This window comes from Balaenoptera acutorostrata, chromosome 4 (assembly GCF_949987535.1).
Source record: "Balaenoptera acutorostrata chromosome 4, mBalAcu1.1, whole genome shotgun sequence".
Lineage (NCBI taxonomy): Eukaryota > Metazoa > Chordata > Mammalia > Artiodactyla > Balaenopteridae > Balaenoptera > Balaenoptera acutorostrata.
In genome coordinates this window covers 104,109,463-104,130,469 of record NC_080067.1, presented here as the reverse complement: position 1 = coordinate 104,130,469, position 21,007 = coordinate 104,109,463, and the positions used below count along the sequence as shown (strand labels likewise).

Sequence of the window (21,007 nt, the reverse complement as noted above, 5' to 3'; positions counted from 1 at the left end):
AGAGTAAATACTAAGTGCCGATCAGAATGGGACAGAGAAAAGAGACCTTCCTGTGCTTTTCAGTCCTTCCTTGCCACCATCCTAGGAAAATATTGGGAGAAACATCCCTGGTGGCAAAGGGCTCTCCATCCTGCTTCCAGGAAGTGCCCAGGCTGGCTGGGAACTGCGCCTGCTGTATTTTATATTTCAACTTTCTCAATTTTCAAAACTTTGACCAGAACTAACTCATTTGAGTGTCACCTAATCTCTCAACTTTTCTTGCATAAGATGCTGAGCAATAGTGAAGCATCTAGAAGACACAGAGAATTGCAGAAAAGTAGAAAAGGCAAGAGCTTCTAATATGACAGCCTTCCTCAGGAAAAGTTGGAGTCCAAAGGCAAGCCATCTCCTCCTCCTTATCACTCCCTCCCACATCTAGAGGCTACCCTAGGACCCCAAGTTCTTCAAGTTCAGGACCTGGATAAAGGTCATTCAGGAAACAAGTTATGTGCTTTTGTCTTTTTACCTAACTTGGTTTAAACTTTCTAGTCTCTGCAACCTTAGATATTTTGGGAATGAGTGCGATTTCATCATTTTACTTTATTCAATTCATTCATGTTATTTACTAAGAACAACTTCTACCACAACTACCAAATTTCAGCTATGCATATGACAAGGAAATTGCTGAATTTTGTTTGGTTGAAATTCACTTGTAATCCCATTGGTCTGCGCAGAGTTCAGGATTAAATAAAAGTGTTTGCAGTGAACAAATGTTCCATGAAATTTATATTTCTTTTTCCTTCCAGTTTTATCGAGATATAACTGACATATGGCACTGTATAAATTTAAGGTGTACAGCGTAATGATGTGACTTACATGCATCATGAAATGATGACCACAAGAAGCTGAGTGAACATTCATCTTCTCCTATAGACACAAAACAAAAGAAAGAGAAAAGATTGTTTTCCTTGTGATGAGAACTCTTAGGATTTACTCTCTTAACGTCTTTTCATAGTTACTATACAGCAGTGTTAATTGCATTTATCATGTTGTGCATTACATCCCAAGCATTTATTTGTCTTATAACTGAAAGTCTATATTTCCATGTCCATGATATTTATATTTTACAAAATACATTATAGTTAGTTGCTCTAAACAAATATTTTTACAATGTCCAGTTCAGTGATTTACATTAGATGAGACTTCCTCACACGTCTCTCCCTTGAAAAGGCCTGAAAACACCGTTATTTTACACTGTGTCATTTACAAGCTGTAGTAGTGCCAAGAAGGCAGAAAGATGCTCATGTGAATGGTAGAGTTCTCTCCAGCCCTTCTCAGTCACACCAGGAAGGAATCTGCCTTGCTGCACATCGCTGGGCCCATGGAATGGGGAGGGTCTTATTCTTGGGAAGCCCTCATCTTTGCCTGCTTTACTATAGAGCTGCCTCTAAATTTTAGATCTTCCATTTTTCTTAAAAAATGAACATTATAGCTCCTAAAAACGACTACATCATCCTATTCACTTCCTACTTAGCCTTCCCAAGGTGCATACTTTGTATTCATTTGTCATTCCTATGACAGGAGTCATGCATCGATACTTGCTGAATGACTCTGGGGGACATTTTGAGCCTATACATTGTAGGGAGGTTTTATCATTTGTAGCCACTTTTTAAAGATTTCTCAATAAGCTTCAATTTTTAGTCAATCTTCGAATATGGTATAAAAGACGTTATAAATCACGTTTTTGTCTGTAAATTTTTTCTTATTTAGGTTCTTTCTTTGGTTTCTTGTCAGGTACAGCTTCTTTCATCAGAGGGATACTTGCAGGGGGGCTGTTCAGACCCTTCTCCCTCCATCTCCACCTGTAGAAGGTGGGGGTAGTGAAATGCTGAAAAGTAACCGGAAGTGTGAGATGACGTCCAAAAGGCTTAAGCATGTACATTCATGAAATCATTTGTCCATGAAGTGTGGATTTGTTGTTCATGTTCACAGCTACCATAGAGTTTTAGAACTAGAGGGGACCTTGAGGTCATTTAGCCAATGTCCCTGTTTTGCAGATGAGGAAACTGATGCCCACTCAGAGTAGGTGACTTGCTTAGGTCAGAACCAGCATTTAGGTGCTCTGTGCTCTGCAAACAATGATGCCTTCATATTATGGGAAGAAAAGCTAAAAACGAAAAAAGGGTTCCACTTTAGAACTTTCCTTTTAGGGGTTCTCTCAAGTGTTTTATAAACTCTTTGGCAGCTGACATGATTCCAGTTAGAGAAACAAAAGGAGTTAATTGCAGACTTCAAGTATGTGAACTATTATTTTAAGAAAAATATTCTCCAGATGTTTCCCACCTCCTTTGAGAATAGAAAAGAGGAAATGAACTTAAATTTCAGCAAGAAAGATTCAGATTAGATATTAGGAAATGTAGTCTGTGAATCCTGCAGTTGGTTACCAGGGAATGTTGTGAAATCTCCTCTTCTGGAGAACTTTTGGAATGTGGCAGTTGGCCATCCATTTCAGAGGGGTTATGTGGGTGGCCCATTTCTAGAGCTGAGGACACAACCTAATTGACATCTCAAGTTCTGTAGGTCCCAAGAGGTCATGCTCTGCCCAGAGCTAAGTGGTGGGGCTGTTGGCTCCTCTTAACTATAGCAAAATTCAAGATTCATCAGTGAAGCACATGGTCAAGTTCAGTTTTATACATGTATCAGTCCTAATAGGTGTAATTGGGTAGACCGACTAAAACTAATGAATGCTTATTGGATATTTTTGCCCAACTGCCTTCACTGGATTGACTGACTAATATCTGATGGTTTAATTTCTTTGGGATCCATCTCAGCATATTCACCTTGACTTCCTTAATACCTTCCAAGCTTGTGTCCCTAGTCCACAAAGCACAAAGTAAGGGATCCAGTCCAGGATCTTCTCCTATATACAGGGAAATTCTTTATTTCAATGAAAAAGGCAGCCTTGGAATTTGGAGGACAAGATGGAGAAAAGTGGACGTATAATTAGATTTGTACCTTGTTATCTAATGTACTGATGATATCTCCTAACAATAATCAAATGAGAATTACTTTTTTAAAATTTTTATTGAAATATAGTTGATTTACAATGTGTTAGTTTCAGGGATAGAGCAAAGTGATTCAGTTTATATATATATATAAAATTTATACATGTAACATATATATTTATATATATATTCTTTTTCAGATTCTTTTCCATTATAGGTTATTACAAGATATTTAGTATAGTTCCCTGTGCTATACAGTAGGTCCTTGTTGGTTATCTATTTTATGTATAGTAGTATGTATATTTTAATCCCAAACTCCTAATTTATCCCCTCCCCCCCGTTCCCCTTTGGTAACCATAAGTTTGATTTCTATGTCTGTGAGTCCATTTCTGTTTTGTAAATAAGCTTACTTGTGTCAGTTTTTAGATTCCACATATAAGTGATATCGTATGATGTTTGTCTTTTCAAATAAGAATTTAAACTTTCTAACTTGGAATGTAACAGTCTTGAATTTCAGTAAAATAATCAACTGTATAAATACAGGATGGGGAGGTATCATTTGAGAGTTTAGTGTCAAAAAAAAAAAAGACCTAGTAAGTGGACAAAGGATTAATCATATGTATTTGAAGTATGTTCATGGTGCTGGCAGAAAGTAAGTGCTCAAAAACGTAGCTAATATTATTATAACTTTGATGTTTATTGCCTTTCCTCCCCTAGCCATCCTCTGGTTCTGGTTTTCTAAATACAGTCACTGATTTTGCCCAATGCTAATATGGAACAGCACTAAACCAGTCTTCTACCTACCCCAAAAAAATCCATTCCCCCCAAAGAATTAGGTTTTCTGAAGGTATCATCAGAAGAATTAGAGTTTCTTCATCTCTGAGGAAATGAAGGAGGGAACTTACAATATGTATCCTATTATAAACACAAAAAGTTCAATTGAAAAGACTTTTTCCTTTCTTGACTGCTCCTCCATTGGAGATCTTTTCTCTGACTCTGCCACGCGGCAATCACACTTAATCTCCTCCGGAATCCCCCAGAAGGCCAACTTTCCATACCCTCTATTATTTAGAGTTGTTTCTATCTTCCTTTAAAACCCAGGTGCCAGCCCATCCAAACGCAGAAGGCTCAGTTTCTACAGTAAAGTGGGTTTCAAAGAGCACCACCTCAACATCCTTACCCACCCTCTCCTTTGTTTTTCTCCATATCATCCAGCACACCGTACATTTATGATTTTATTTAGTTTGTGTCCCCATCAAAGCATAATCCTCAAAATGTTAAAAACACAATTCTCATTTGTAAGTGAACATGTCAAAGTTTTAAATGATGACAAAGCCAATTTGAAATAAAATATTAAAAATCTGGGTTTTTCATTGTAATGAGCAGATTAAAAAGTATGCTGAGATAATGCTAAGTTTGATACAAAACTGGTTAACATTCTAAAGGGCAATAAAACCGTAACCTGAGTGGGGTTAATCAACATAGTTTATAGAGTTGTTAATGTCCTGTAATACTAATAAATTATGCAACAAAGTTACATATCCCTAGTTCGATGACCCTAAGGTGGGCTTATTTGCACGGCAATAAAAGATCATGTGACCATCTATCTTTTGCCTTAGCCAAGTTGGGGGATATATTTCTTAATACCCCCTTCCCCACCCCCCACTAAAAGTAACCTACATGTGCACTGCCATTTATGAATCAAAAAAGTGGGTCTCCCCTACAAGCTGCTCAGATAATAAAAATAGCAACAAAAGTTGCACAAGAAGGTCGTAAGTTGCCTTATGAATGTTTCCATCATTATTAATATTCAGGTAGGAAATACGAAGGCCTTCTGTCAACAACTGTTGTAGGAAGGATTCCAAATGGGGAATGAGGCTGAATTTGACATTTTCTAAAGCCCCTATCAACACTGCACGTTTAGACTGTAAGGGTTCATCAATAAATGCTGAGGAAGTCAAAAGAATATCACACATTTTCCTGGTTCTCAGGAAACTTACGATTATGTTGAGGTCTAATGGACAAAAAACAATAGGAGAAAAACATAAGGTTGATTAGAACTATATTTAACTTTGTGTTAAACTTTCAGTAGTACTAGCAGAATAATGATGTTTAAGGAGGTAGGTAGGGAAGACTTTACAGAAGAGGTAGGAATTGAGTTGGTCTGGAGGAATGGTAGGGGTTATGGGCTGAGTTGTGTCCCCCCAAATCATATGTTGAAGTCCCAATTCCCCGTACTTCAGAATGTGACTGCATTTGGAGATAGGGTCTTTAAGGAGGAAATTAACGGTAGGCCCTAATCTAATATGACTGGTGTCCTTATAAGAAGGGGAGATTAGGACACAGACATGCAGGGGAAAGACCATGTGAAGACGCAGGGAGTAGATGGCCATCTACAAGCCAAGGAGAGAGGTCTCAGAAGAAACCCACCCTACCAATACATTTATCTTGGACTTCTAGCCTCCAGAATTGTTAGGAAATAAATTTCTGTTGTTTGAGCCACTCAGTCTGGGGGTACTTTTTTATTGCAGCCCCAGCAAACCAATACAGTAGGGTTGAAATATGGAGAGGGGTTTAAAAAGAATAAGATTCCTCCAGAAAGAAAAGAATACCATGAAAAAAGAGGTCAAAATGAGGACTGACATAGATGAGGAATAGAGTCTTGAAACAGGGGTTTACATTAATGAATGGTACATACAGCTACCGTTGTCATTAATAAGACTCTTTCTTTTTTCCAGTATTGTGTCTTAAGAGAGATAAATAAACCTTTCAGCCTCCGCACCTCTATCCAAAATTTACTTCCTCAGAGAGGTCTTCCCCTACCATCCTTCCAAAACAGCATCTGCCACCCCAAGCCATTTTCAAGCCCTTTCCCCTGCTTTATTTTCTTCACAGCACTTAAATCTGAGATTACAAAATTTATTTTTAACTTGTTAATTACATGTCTTCCCACACTAGAAATGTGAGTTCAATGAGATCAGGGACTTACCTCTCTAATTCACCTCTTTCTCTAATCCCCAGAACAGTTTGTAACAGTTAGTAGGTATACCATAAATATCTGTATCTAGTGAATGAATTTCCCTGAGAAAAGCAATCAATCAGGAGAGAATTTTCTTTGAGAGGCATGGAAAAGCCAAGAAAACAATTCTGGTGAATATTGGAGGAGTAGGATACTGCGTGACTTTCCCTTGTTTTAGGTGTGGTGAATCTGAAGCCTTGAGAAACTACAAACTCTGTGTGAGGGGGCAAGTAGGGGGCACAGAGCAGGGCCACCCGGCAGCAGATGAGAGAGGCTTGTCCACACCACACACAACATGGACACACATGCACACACATACACAAATACAGACATGCTGGGAAAGGGAAAGGGAAAGCTGTCCCATGTGAAAGGGAAAGTTGGATTTAGGGCAAGGATTGAAGGTTTAAATACTTAAACATTCTTTCAGACAGTAAGCCAAAATCTCATGAGGATCAACATACAAATAAAATGCTGAGGAGCGTCTAAAATAATATATATCACATTACTCTGTTATATACATTATAGATCACATGAGGAAACAAACTCTCTGCAGCCCTGCCCAAATATAGGGAACCATTTAGGGCTGTTCAAAATGATTAGGACTGGTGACTCTGACCCCAGAATGAATAACTGCCTTGGTTCAGCTGTTCTTTTTTGCCATTTTTAACAAGTACATTTGAATGGCCATTATTGTTTTATTCATGTTAGGTTTATCATTATGGCAGTTAACCTCACATTTACTTTGGCTAGTATCCTTCTTTGAAAAGTCTTTGACATTTCAGTTGGTTTTGATTTGTCTTTTTGGTCACACTCCATTAATAATAACAAATGTGAGGAGTGCTTTTCGGCTTACAAAGAATTCATAGTATCATTTGTGCCCTTGAACAGCACTGTGGGAGAGTCAGAGATTATAATTTCTGTTTTATAAGCAAGGAAACTGAGGCTCAGTGAAGATAAGGGACTGGCAGAAAGTCATAAACATAGTGAATGGCAGAGCTACAACGCAACTCCTGCCTTTTGGTTTCTTCTACAGTGCGCTTCCTGTATGACATGACACCCATCACTAAGCTAGCCTGGCTGGCAAAGATCCAGTGTTCACACACAGTATGTATGTTTATGTTCACATGTACTCAAGCACACACACACCACATACTGGTTATCAAATAGAAATCCAAGAACACATCAAATAGAACTCACAGCATTATTGTGTTCTACATCCTTAGAAAAAGAAAAAAGAGGCAAGAAAACCCACTACCACCATTTCTCCCCAGCAGGAATTCTGAGGCTCCTTCTTCCCACCAGGTGTTTGTACAGTGTTACACAAATCTGATGTTCTTTTGAGTGATTTGGGGAGAATCTCCACACCACTTTGATCACCAAAAATGTCCTCAGGGACAAGAGGGAAATGAGTAAGGATAAGTCAAGTGGTAAATTCTAACCAGGGCCCCTACATAAATATTCAAGCTAAAACTGAATGAAGTTTATTTAAATAAAGATCCAGAGAAACGGCAGATGGCAGACTGAAAGAGGTAGTTTTCAGGAGAGAAAGGCCAAGCCTATGAGAGGAAATAATTGTAGTAGAGCAGAATCCCAGTGAGCCTTTGGTATTCAACTGGTCTTCTTCCAAGCATTTCGCCCCCTTCCAATTTTCCAGTGTTTCATTAGACTGTCCTGGTTTGAAGATTATTAAGTAAATCCAACACAGCCACTGAATTGAAGGAAGGGTGAAGGACCAAGCATGCTGTCTATTATCACTCCAAGTTCAGGGTTTAATAGTGAAACTCATTAACCCCCAAAGATAGAATTAAATCCCAGGCTACACATCACCAGATATTACCACTGTCAGCTCTCTCGTGACTGCCTTAGACATTGAATGTTAGAGTCAGATGGGGCTTAGAGAACAACTGAGTCTTATTTTTAACAAATAAAGAAGTTGAAGGGATCTGTTCAGATACACAAAATTAAGATGAAGTTCTGGTCTTATGAGTAAAAAAAGTAAGGAACAGTGGTGTGTAGAACAGGCTGTAATTTGTCTTAAATGGGTGTGCATATTCAGAGAATATCTCTGGGAAAATATGAAGGAAAATGGGAAATGTTGTTACTTCAAAGGGAAAGGATTTTAGATACTAAAGAACAGAAGTGAGAGGAAAATTTACTTTTTCCCCCGATATCCTTTGCTACTCATTAATAGTTTACACATCTGTCACTCCTACTAAAGAAGTGTAAGCTCCTTGAGGGCAGGGCCTATTGACCATATTATAGTCATCTTTGTAATCCCTGGGTGGGTCTCTCATTGTGTCTCGTAAGTACTCAATAAACTACTGTTGAGTACTTACAACAGATGTTCTTTTTCCATCTAAAATAAATTTGGACTATTGAGTATAAATCAATATTAATTTTGTGGCTCTTTCCAAATGGTTTATAACAATTAATCATTCATATAAGGACATAAAATAACAGCTTTCTATCTTCTCCCATTTAGAGTACACTTGAAACAAATAGTTCTCGAAGACTACTCTGATTTATGAAATAGAGAAAGTTTTATAAATCATTTTGCTGACAGATGTTTCTTCATTTTCACCCCAAAGGGGAAAAAATGATTAGTTAGTATATTTAGAAAAATTGTAATGCAGTGAATTTCATGGTGGAGATTTTTACTAAATATTTTCTTAGGTGCTTTTTATTAACCAATTCTTCTGTAGCCTGTTCATACTCTTGGCATTACTCTTGAATACGATGTTGTAAAGTCAACCCACATTTTCTAAGAAGTGGAAAACTATGATCCAGAATTAAGTAAGGCAGAAGCAAAGAAAACAACCTCTTAGGAGAATGGAACTTAAATTATTTACTCAGTTAGTTACTGAATTAAATTATTTACTCAAGTTTACTCAAAGTTTTCCAGAAGACATTTACATTAAAAGTTGTGAGAAACTTGCCACTTCTTTCTCCATACCCCCAATTCCCCCCCTCCCCTCACCCCGCCACGTCCCATCTCTCTCTCTGCAGCATTATGATGACACTCCATTTAGGATTCAGATTTTCGTTAAGTCCCTCTATAAGATGTGGGAGCAAAGCCTTACGTGTAGTTTTAGGACCTCCGGGTAATTGAGCAGACGTCGATGTGTACCACACTTGCCCTCTAGCGGGAATTTGTGAAAACTGCAGTTCCCTGGGCTGTTGGGTCTTCAACCCTGCTGTTTTTTAATAAACAAGCTGTTTTTTATAAACAGATCTCAAGCTGTTTTTTATAAACAGATAGACCTCATTTATATTTATTCTACTAATTACTAACTTGCAAAGGGTGCTATTAAAAGGCTTAAAAACAGCTTATTCTTGTGAGTAAACATCTCTATCTTATTTATACAACAAATTTGCTTTGTAAACTCCTTTCTTCATAATGGTACAAAGATAAACTTTAATGATCTCCAGGTCCAATTAACCTAATTCTGAACAAATGACTTCATAGTACATAATTAGAAGAAAGAAATGGTATCCCTGTATGTACATAATTATGATGGTGATTTTTTTTTTTAATGACATTTTGGGGCTGTCACATGAAGTACCTTCTTTCCAATTCAGAAGATATCTTCGGTTTTTATTGTTGTTGTTGTTTGTTCTTTAACCTTTATACGTTTATGACCACACCAAAGCAGCCAAAGGACATCTGACATATGAAAAACTACTGCTCCTGGCATAAAGCCTATAAATTATTAACTGTTTCCATTTACAATAGAATATAGAATTTCAGCACTTACTAACAAAGTATGACTTGCCACTAAGTTTGCTTCATTTTGGAGAATCTATTCTATCTGTTAGGATTAAGTTCAGTGCAAATGTATGGCACCCAAAATAACAATGGCTTAAAGAAGGTAAATCTTTATTTCTCTCTTGTGTAAACAAATTCCAGACTTAAGGATTAATATCAATATATGGCGCCTCCAAGTTCAACCAAGGCTCAGGTTTCTTCTAGCTTGTTGCTCTACCATCCTCAACGCACAGCTTTCACTCCATGGTTCATGGTGTCTGGCCCGTTTCCGGGTAATATATATCCACGTTCCAGCCAGTGGGAAGAAGCAAGAGGAAGAACATGCTCACTCCCCTTAAGGAGCATTCTTGGAAGTTGCACCCATTACAACTACACCCAACAGACCAGAACTTTGTCACATGGCCACATCTAAATGAAATGTCTTCATTCTAGGCTTGCTCTGTTCCAGCTGAAAGTCAGGGGTGCCAATACTATGGAAGAGGGCAGAGTTCATGTTCAGGGACAACCAGCAGTCTCCCCATAGCTTACAATCCCACCAGCTGCCTTCATTTGATAGATCCTACTCTTTCCTGGGTTCTGTCTGTTTGTTTTCTATTGAAAGGTGACATCTTCCCTTCCATTTGTCTTCCACTCATGAAGTTCTGCTAATAAAAACCATGATTCCTTTTCTTTTTTTCTCCCTTCTTTATCTAAGTAAACTCCGGTCACCTGGCCTGCTGGTTTTCACCATGTTGGTGCGTACCTTCCTCCACAGGTGATGGCTGGTCCACCTGCCCTTCTGCAGCTGCTGGGAGTACTGCTTACCATTTCCCTGGGTTCCGTCCGGCTCATCCAAGCTGGTGCCTACTATGGCATCAAGCCGCTGCCACCTCAAATTCCTCCTCAGATTCCACCACAAATTCCGCAATACCAGCCCCTGGGCCAGCAAGTACCTCACATGCCTTTGGGTAAAGATGGCCTTAACGTGGGCAAGGAGCTGCCCCACATGCAGTATGGCAAAGAGTATCCACATCTACCCCAATATATGAAGGAAATTCAGCCGGCACCAAGAATGGGCAAGGAAGCAGCACCCAAGAAAGGCAAAGGTAACATACTTCGGTTCTGCTGTAAGACAGCAGCTTTCCAAAACCCTAAACAATACACTGCGGGTGGGGAGAGCTAAATTTTAGACATTTTTCTTTTAGCATGTGTGACTGACATTCATTAACTGCCTACTGTGTTCTAAACCCTATTCTTGAAAAGTTCAGGTCTTGAAGAAAGACAAAATTATTGTATGTTGTGCTTTCTTATTTCAACAGCATCAAACGACAAAAAACATACTTAATAACAAATAAGTTTAGTCCCTTACTCATTATTTCTTTATTCAAACATACAGCAACTAATGAGCATCTCTTTTTGTGTCAGGCTCTGAGCCAAAATGCTAAGGGATATAGCAGTGGAAAAAAAAAAAAGAAGTGATGTTAGTCTTCAGAACTAGGAGAGCAATGTTATAAGAACCTGCTGTGTTAAAAAAAAAAAATCATATGAAAGCACTTTGTAAACTAGGTGCCAGATGAATGTGTTTTTAAGACTGCTCTAATTAAGTTGTTACACATGTCAATCAATAAATCTACAGAAGGAGCCTGAAGAGTACAGACTATATACCTACCTAGAGATGATGATACCTGAAAATCTCTCCATTACTTTCTAGGCATATTCATTAGTTATTCAACACCAGCAAAATGCCTATCACTGTGAGAGACATTTTCTTTTTTTTAAATTGTTTTTTTTTTTTTTTTTTTTTTGGCCACACCGCGTGGCTTGTGGAATCTTAGCTCCCCGACCAGGGATTGAACCCGGGCCCTTGGCAGTGAGAGCACAGAGTTTTAACCACTGGGCCGCCAGGGAATTCCCGAGAGACATTTTCTTATAAACTCAGTTGGTTTATAAGAAACGTAGGAAACCTAGCACTTGCAGGAAAGGAATTGCAATCAGAGTAGCAATTCCCTTTGAGGCGCTGGAGGCCATTCCCAATGGTCCCTCCAAAAGCAGGAAGCTCTGCTTCTGGGGAACTACTGGATTTGGTGCTAATAGGCCTGAGTGCCTAGAGGCCAGAGAGGAGAGAAACCTAGTCATTTAACCTCTTTGAAACTACTTTTCTTCGTTTGTAAAGTAGGATTATTGAGAGAGTCTATGACGTAAGGTAAGTACTAAATAAATGCTAAAGTACCATAAAAACTTTGAGTTGCTACAGTTCAACAAAACCTAAGGAAGAACAGAATATACTCCAGGCACGTGCTAGACATTAGGGATTCCTGATGAATGTGATGTGACCCTGCCCCAGACGCTCTCTTGATATAGGAGCTACACAGTTCCTGCTTAGAAAGAGCACACCCTAATTGTACAGTAGTAATCCTATTAGCATAAAAGAAGTATTTCCAGTTTTCTTCCCTTTAGGAGCTGATATTCCACTTAGGGGATTATCTCAGTCATTTGTTTTCCTTCCTTCCTTGAATGGCCTGCCTGGATTTTGAAACTTCCTGTACTTATTCAGATGGGTACCAGATTGCAACTGAGGAATTTGGAAAATATATGAGTTCTGTGGTTCTATTTTGTTCCCTGACAGTAGCTCAGTGAAAAATACAATGGTCAGGATTAAGATGCAACTAATGGTTGGGACCATGAATTTCCTTTCTTTATGTTATTCCTTACTCCCAGTAGCATGAGAGATCCAGAGTTGTGTTTCTCTGAAAGGCATAGCATAATCAATATAATTACATGTGCTTTGTATTTTGATAACAATTCGAGAAAGCATAACGCCTTTCACATCTATTTTCTAATCTTGTAGTGTGGGTGTATTATTCTTGCTGTACAGACAGGCAAGCAGGGATGCTGATGGCTTAAGTGACCCAGTCAAGATCTCATTTCAAGGCCAGAAAGAGAAGCTGAGCTTCCTGCTCCTAATCCCAGCTTAACTCCTTTTCTGCACTGTTTATCATCCTAAAATACCTTATTCAACTACTCCTGTTTAAAAACCAAATTTGCAAGTGAGAAGTAACTTATTAAATTGAAGAATTAATATTTGAGGCTTAGGAAATCCTACAGCATATTAAAGAAATTAAACACATCGATTTGACTCTAGAGGACAGATGTTTAAGATGTTATTAAACCACATACAAAATAAAAATAAAATGCTTCTATTCTTCCCTGAGTCTACATGATAATGACCGTCATCCTGTACATCATAGTATATTTCAGCACAAGAGGAAACATTATTTTTCCATATATTATATTTAAAATTCAAGGACATAGAAAAATAGAGTATAACATTAAATAGGGAAAAAATAGAAAAAATAAAAATGACTCCAACATTGTTTAAAATACACACACACACACACATATATATACATACATACGTACATATATATAGAACACATGAGATGGAAATACAGATAAATGTCAAGCGATTATCTCTGAGTAGTGGGCTTATAGGCAACTTTGATTTTTCTTTGTCCTTCTTTGAACTCTTTATAGTGAATACACCATAATATCTCCAAGTTTGTACTAGGAAGAATGTTTCTTCATTACTTTTTAGCTTTTTTACTTAACTAATGCTGATAAAAGCAGCCACAGATATCAGTTCCCAAGACAGTATCTCAAATATGACAAAGAAATTATCAGCCTGATTGTCCATTAAGTACTGATAATACAGTCCTGGAACACGAGCACATTATTCCTAGTCTTTCCTCTTGATAAGTAATAGGCAAATGTGTCAGAACTAAATAATGATTGAAGTGAAGGATGATCAATATTAATCTCTCTCTCTCTCTCTCTCACTCCCTCCCTCCCTCCTTCTCTCTCCCCCCTCTCCCAGCAGAAATACCATTAGCCAGTTTACGGGGGGAGCAAGGTCCCCGTGGAGAGCCTGGCCCAAGAGGACCACCTGGGCCCCCTGGTTTACCAGGTCAAGGGATACCTGGAATCAAAGGAAAACCAGGGCCACAGGGATATCCAGGAATTGGAAAGCCAGGTATGCCTGGAATGCCAGGAAAGCCAGGAGCCATGGGAATGCCCGGGGCCAAAGGTGAAATTGGACCCAAAGGGGAGATCGGACGCATGGGGATCCCAGGACCTCAAGGACCTCCAGGGCCTCACGGACTTCCTGGCATTGGGAAGCCAGGTGGGCCAGGGTTACCAGGGCAACCAGGTGCCAAAGGTGAGCGAGGACCCAGAGGACCACCAGGACCTCCAGGCCTTCAGGGTCCTAAAGGAGAGAAGGGCTTCGGGATGCCAGGTCTGCCAGGCCTGAAGGGTCCTCCAGGGATGCATGGCCCTCCCGGCCCTGTAGGACTTCCAGGAGTGGGCAAACCAGGAGTGACAGGCTTCCCTGGGCCCCAGGGCCCCCTGGGAAAGCCAGGCCCTCCAGGCGAACCTGGGCCACAAGGCCCTATAGGGGTCCCAGGGTTTCAAGGACCTCCTGGGATGCCTGGAATTGGAAAACCAGGCCAGGATGGGATCCCTGGGCAGCCAGGATTTCCAGGTGGCAAAGGGGAGCAAGGACTGCCAGGACTGCCAGGACCCCCAGGCCCTCCAGGGATCGGGAAACCCGGCTTCCCAGGCCCCAAAGGCGACAGGGGCATAGGGGGTCTTCCTGGGGCTCTGGGACCAAGAGGGGAGAAAGGACCAACAGGTGCCCCTGGACTGGGGGGCCCCCCAGGAGAGCCAGGCCTGCCTGGAATCCCAGGTCCCATGGGCCCTCCAGGGGCTATCGGTTTCCCCGGACCCAAAGGAGAAGGTGGGGCTGTGGGGCCACAGGGGCCACTAGGTCCCAAGGGTGAGCCAGGGCTTCAAGGCTTCCCAGGAAAGCCAGGTTTCCTTGGTGAAGCGGGGCCCCCCGGCATGAGGGGTTTGCCAGGTCCCATAGGGCCCAAGGGGGAAGCTGGGCATAAAGGTTTGCCAGGGCTCCCTGGTGCCCCAGGGCTGCTTGGACCAAAGGGACAGCCAGGAATCCCAGGAGACCAGGGCTTACAGGGGCCCCCAGGTATCCCAGGGATTTCAGGCCCGAGTGGCCCCATTGGACCGCCTGGAATTCCTGGCCCCAAAGGGGAACCAGGTCTCCCAGGGCCCCCTGGGTTCCCTGGAGTAGGGAAGCCCGGAGTAGCAGGACTTCATGGCGCCCCAGGGAAGCCTGGTGCCCTTGGTCCCCAAGGCCAGCCTGGCCTTCCAGGGCCCCCAGGCCCTCCAGGGCCCCCGGGACTCCCAGCTGTGATGCCCCCGACACCACCACCCCATGCAGAGTATCTACCAGATATGGGGCTGGGAATTGACGGAGTGAAACCCCCCCACGCCTATGGGGCTAAGAAAGGCAAGAACGGAGGGCCAGCCTACGAGATGCCTGCATTTACCGCTGAGCTGACTGCGCCTTTCCCACCCGTGGGGGCCCCAGTGAAGTTTGACAAACTGCTCTATAACGGCAGACAGAACTACAACCCGCAGACGGGCATCTTCACCTGCGAGGTCCCTGGGGTCTACTACTTTGCATACCACGTTCACTGCAAGGGGGGCAACGTGTGGGTTGCTCTGTTCAAGAACAACGAGCCCATGATGTACACGTATGACGAGTACAAGAAGGGCTTCCTGGACCAGGCGTCCGGGAGCGCGGTGCTGCTGCTCCGGCCCGGAGACCGGGTGTTCCTCCAGATGCCCTCTGAACAGGCTGCGGGACTGTATGCCGGGCAATACGTCCATTCCTCTTTTTCAGGGTATTTATTGTATCCCATGTAAGAAAGAAAAAAAGAGAGAAATTTAATAGAAGAAAAGAAAAGGATGCACCAAAAAATCCAAATGGGAAACATAATTGCTTCAAAACATTTATATAGTTGGAAAGTTATATTTAAGTGAAAGTCTGAACCATCGTGTACAAATAAAAACTAAGATGCATGTTTAGTGCTCTGCACAGCAGCTTGTGATTGAAAATGATGGGATAGATTTATGTATCAAGTACTGACACTTGTGTTGTACCCACTGGAATCGTATTAGCTGTTTATGTTATGTGCTTCCATGATAACCTGCTTATTCAGATCAAAGTGTTCCAGTATGAAAGAGCATAGCTAATGAAAGTCACTCGCTCATACTGTTTACTTTAAAATATTTATAAATATGGCTTAAAGAAATGTCAATGATAACAATTACATACCGTATTTACTTGCATAATTTCCTCTGTATTTGTGCAGACACTTTGCCATGGGATGTGGAAGAGCTCTGCAGTGCTCTTCCCCAGTGAGGCGTGGACAGAGAACCAGGGTAGAGCTTTACTCCAAGGGATGTTTCTCCCCTGTCGGAGGCTGTCTTTTAAAACAAGAGTTCTACCCAGAATTGTGTGTCTAGTGTCCCTAGAAGAACAACTGTAGTGTATTTACTCGTGCCTTCTGTGTGCCTAGCACTGGATGAGACACTTCTGTGGGGCCTAAGACAGTGCCCCGTAGGGAGCTAACAAACCAGCTGGGAGACATGAGCAGGAAGTAACTCATTTATTCCTTACGGGTTCTTTTTGCTTGTTTTTTTTTCTCTGTGATTTTTTTTTTTTCTCTCTTGTTGTCTCCATGTAATTTCCATTATGACCCAACTAATATAAACACCTGGAAGTCATAAGAAAAAAAGTAACCCTCTCCCCTCATAACTTTCCAGTTTTGCGGAATGTTCATTATAAACAGCAGTTCTTAATTGTGTTTACATGCGTATAATAATCCCCCTCCTTTGCCTACACACACAAATGACTACAACGAGGTTTCACCCACGAAGGGGATATCAGTACTTTTTAGTAGCTACTGAATTTCAAAGAAATTTCCCTGTGTAGTATACATACAAATCGGTGTGTCATCTGAAGTTCCAAAGTGAATTTCCTAAATCCAAGCCGTCCTTTGTTTGGGGAAAGAGGGGGCAGTTTCAGAATTACATAGGAAAATAAATTTTTTTGAAAAAATAATTTCTGAAGTTTTAAATTAAAAAATAGATGTATTACTTCCTGCTGTAGGTACTAAAAATGCAGGAAGCAACCTGTGGAAGAGCCACGTGTCAGAGGGCAATGACAGCCCATGCTTTTTATGTCACCCCACAAGTACAGGAATCAATACAGATTTAAAAAGAAAAGTAAATTTTTTCCAGGTTTTCATTTAGGTACATACTAATTGCTTTGCACATTCAGATCTGGTCTCAAAACACAGACAAAGCATTTCAAGTTGGCTATGAGTCTGCTGCCGACACTATAAGCCACTGGGGGTAATAATGTGGGGCTATGGTGGTGGAGTCTTGTATCTACACCTCAAAGTTAAGAGTGATGAAATGAGGGGACAGGTACAGATGGGAAGACACACAAATAAATACGGTATAAACACACATGGAATTGTGTCTATGTCAAATCTGAATCATTTTAACCATCAAGAATATTCTCCTCAGCCTAATATCTGTCTTTTCCCTATATGGTATACAAGCACCATTTCTTCTCAATTTCTTAAAAAGAGAAATGAGTTCATTACCACGTGGTTTCTTACTCATGGCTAATTATATGACAAACTTTTCCCATCAAAAACATATCCCACCCAACCTTCAATTTCAAAGCAGACAGCATTTATGTGGCCAAATATTCTTTGGGTTGGTCTTGAGGATGCTGGTTTTGGGCCGATGGCTATGAGAGCCACATGGGTCCACTGGGCTCTGTCTGCTGAAAAGCTGCACTGAAATGGCTTGGAGGCAAGTCAGATCAGCTGATTTATAAAACTGTATTTATCTGTACATGTATGGGCTTTTTATTTCCACCAAGAGAGAAAGTAGCTCTTTAGTCAAAACCAAATTTCACTTTTCAAATACCTTCCAACTTATTTATTGGTTGTTACTCAATTGCGTGTGTGTGTGCGTGTGTGTGCGCGTGCATGCGCGCATGTGTTTATTATCAGGCATATGCTTCTAACTTTTAGACAGGGGAGGAGCAAAATCTATGCCAGATACTGTATATTCTACAATGGTGCTAATCTCAGAGCTCAATGAATTACTCCATTTAATTTAAAAAGAGTTTTAAATAATTATCTATGTATCTCTGTTTCCCTTTTGAATGTTGCACATCATGTTAACACATTTAGTGTAAAAGCAGATGAAACAACCACATGTTCTAAAGTCTAGGGATAGTGCTACAATCCCTATTTAATTCAAAATTAACTAGAACTTATCCATGTGAAATGGACCAAACTGACAATATTGTTATTTAAATACAGAGTTTTAATGCAGGATGACATCCCACAGGGGAAAAGAATGTCTGTAGTGGGTGACTGTTCTCAAATATTTTCCAGAATACCATGAACGGTGAACAGACTGGTAACTTTGAGTTTCCATGATAGATTTGAGACATGTCAATAGCAAATCATTTTTGTATTTAAATTTTTGTACTGATTTGAAAAAAAAGTCTTATTAAATACCTTTAAAAGTATGTTTCTCATCTTGTTCATATCACTCAGCTGACACTGTTTGAACTTCATAACTGTTTATCCCCCAACGTGTTAATTAGCTGCTGACACAGAGACCTAACATAATCCTAGCTTAACGGGGACAATTCTTTCTCTTTGACATAACAGCTGCAAGCATAAACAGGCTGGGGCTCATGTGGCAGCCCCAGTCAGGGCCCCAGGTTCCTTCTATCTTGTTGCTCTTCCACCGTGAGGGCGTGGCCCGCATCTCCAGGGTCCAGGAGAGCTAACCACCACAGGCACATTCCAGTCGGTGGGAAGGAGGAAAAATCAGGAAGGGGAGAGCATGCTTCCTTCTTAAAGAACTCAACCTAGTGGTTGCTTAGATCACCCTCCCACATACCATCCTCTGAATTTAGTCACACTGGCACAACCAGCTGCAAGGGAGTGTGGGAAATGGAATATTTACTGCGGGCAAGCATATGTCCAGCTAAAAATCAGAGGTTCTATTAATACAGAAGAAAGGAGAACAGATATTAGGGAACAATTAGCTGCTGCATCTGTCACATCCAACCTAAAAGGATAAACTGCCACAACTCTCTTTTCTCCCACAAAAAAACTAATCTTCATGTACTCAATTCTGTTACAGTTTGCCACACCAGAGCCAAAATTTTTGAGGGGAGATAGTGATGAGTGGAGCTTCAGAGCAGAAGCAGACCTGTTTCAAGAACCTAATGGTCTTAATAAGCATCACTGATAAGGAGAGAATTCTTTTGTGATGACTTATCAAGATCAGAATGATCACAGCTTATCATGTCTAGACTATCATAAAGGGATTACTCAAATCATTCAACAAGCAACTATGTAGCACCAGTCTGTGGCTGGTTAACTCACTTGTTTAAATGTATCAATCTGGAAATTCAAGACCATAGCTTCCATTCCCACATAGCCCAACTAGTTCTATTTCATTCCACGGCCAAAGGCTCTTCCATAACATGGACCAGTCATCTCATGTGCACACAGTGTTGGTCACAAAAGTAAATGGAAGGATACAAGAGACAGAGGCAAGGAGGAATAAATGGTTGGAATTTAGAATGCGGACAAGCAGGGCAAATCCATCATTACAATAGGTCTATAGTATCCCTTTACATTAAAACAAGACAAAAAGTAGCCCCTACTTTGCACCTGATATTACTAGGCAATGTGAGGGGCACATAAGCAACAGAAAACATGACCATTCTTTTAAAAAGTATCTTTTGTTTAGAGGACATCAAGATGTTTGTTAAACGAATTGACTTCCAGGTGATATACAAACAAGGGTGGTGTGAAGCCAACTGGATGCATACGTGCTAGCAAAGTTCAGAAAGAGAAAGGCCATTCCATGCTGCTCCTGTCCTGGGAATGCCTTCTCTGACCTGTCTGCTCGATAATCCCTCCTCACCCCCTCAGGACACAGTACAAGCATCACCTCTCCTTCCCTACTGCCCAGATCTAGTCACCACCCTGCCTTGTACAATCTTCTGTCCCTTTACTTTTCCTGCTTTATAACTGAACTGTTTGTCTGTCTCCCCCACTGATAGAGTGTAAGCCTCTTGAGAGCAGGCACCTCACTGCTTCATCTTTGCATCCAAAGCTCATCACAGAGCGCTGGTCCAGCTCCAGGGTGGAGGGAAGAATGAATCTCGCAGGGTTGCTGTGGGAGCTAGTGCTAAACTCGATGTGAGGTGTGACTGAATCCAGCTCTGAGATTCCAAGATTATACAGAAGATTATATGTCCCAAGATTATTTAGAAGTCTACTGTGGGATAAAAGCTAATCTCAGGTAGTTTTTGGAGAAGACGACTTTTAAAGAAATCATCTTTAATTTGACAGAATCTGGATGAATGGAGCATAGGGCAGTGTGTGTGTGTGTGTGTGTGTGTGTGTGTGTGTGTGTGTGTTTGTATGAGAGAGAGAGAGAGAGTCAGAAGGGGAGGCGGGGGTGGAGTGGGGTGGGCAGAGATAAGGGAAATGACCTGACTGGTTCAGAAGAACTACTCAAAAACTAGTAAAGGAAACATTTAACAACCAAAGAAGGATCAAGTGATGTAGGGCTTTATATATAGGGAAGATACATTTATATTTTATCTAATACGCAATAAGAAGACATTGTAGGTCCTTAAGCAGGAAAATGGTATGAACATAAGTATTTTAGAAAAGTTACTTTAATGATTATATGGAGAATGTCTGATACAAGTAGCAAAACCAATGAGGAGATCAGAACAGCTTTAATCCAGGAATGGGGTGATGGGTTGATGGTTCAGGGAGCCTAACCAAGTCTAAAGAGTGAGAGTCACATGTCAGGTCAGGTGTTAGGGTTTAAGGACTGCATAACAATGGAGCTATCTCAAGGGCTAGGAAACGGAATGAAGAATTGAAAACTGAAGAGACAGTTGAAAGACAGAACTGACCCTGGAGACAATCCCAGGATGGTCTCATGAGGGAGAAGGAAGCTTGACTCAAAGGTGGTTTCCTCACTGATACGCTTGGAAAACAGGGACGGTACCACTGATAGAAACAGGCAGTCCTCCAGTGGAGCCTGCTCCAGGCAGGGAAAGGAGAGACGCTTGGTTTATACATAGACTTGTGGGATCTGCCTGTGCGCCAGACGCGCATTTGCTAGGCAGATGAGGGTAAAGCCATGAGCCTGGAGAGAGACCTGGTGGCCTATTGTAATAAGGAGAGAAAAGACTCACTCAAAATCAGTGGCACCATTTGCAGACAAAAATGATTAGACTGCTTTAAAATCTCCTCCCTTACTTGC

The 21,007-nt window shown here is 41.0% G+C and overlaps 1 protein-coding gene across 3 annotated transcripts in view; it reads left to right on the top strand.

Annotated features, from left to right (window-relative positions):
* Positions 1-18,227, top strand: part of COL8A1 (collagen type VIII alpha 1 chain) — a 156,051-nt gene extending 137,824 nt beyond the window's left edge. For 2 of the 3 annotated variants that reach the window (XM_057545932.1, XM_057545931.1), the window contains 2 exons: positions 10,524-10,854; positions 13,623-18,227. In XM_057545932.1, coding sequence (XP_057401915.1) covers positions 10,527-10,854; positions 13,623-15,532 — 2,238 coding nt within the window. In that variant the 5' untranslated portion in view covers positions 10,524-10,526 and the 3' untranslated portion in view covers positions 15,533-18,227. The remainder of the gene's footprint in view (positions 1-10,523; positions 10,855-13,622) is intronic. The other variant, XM_007164044.2, reaches the window with a different exon arrangement.
* Positions 18,228-21,007: the final 2,780 nt, after the last annotated feature.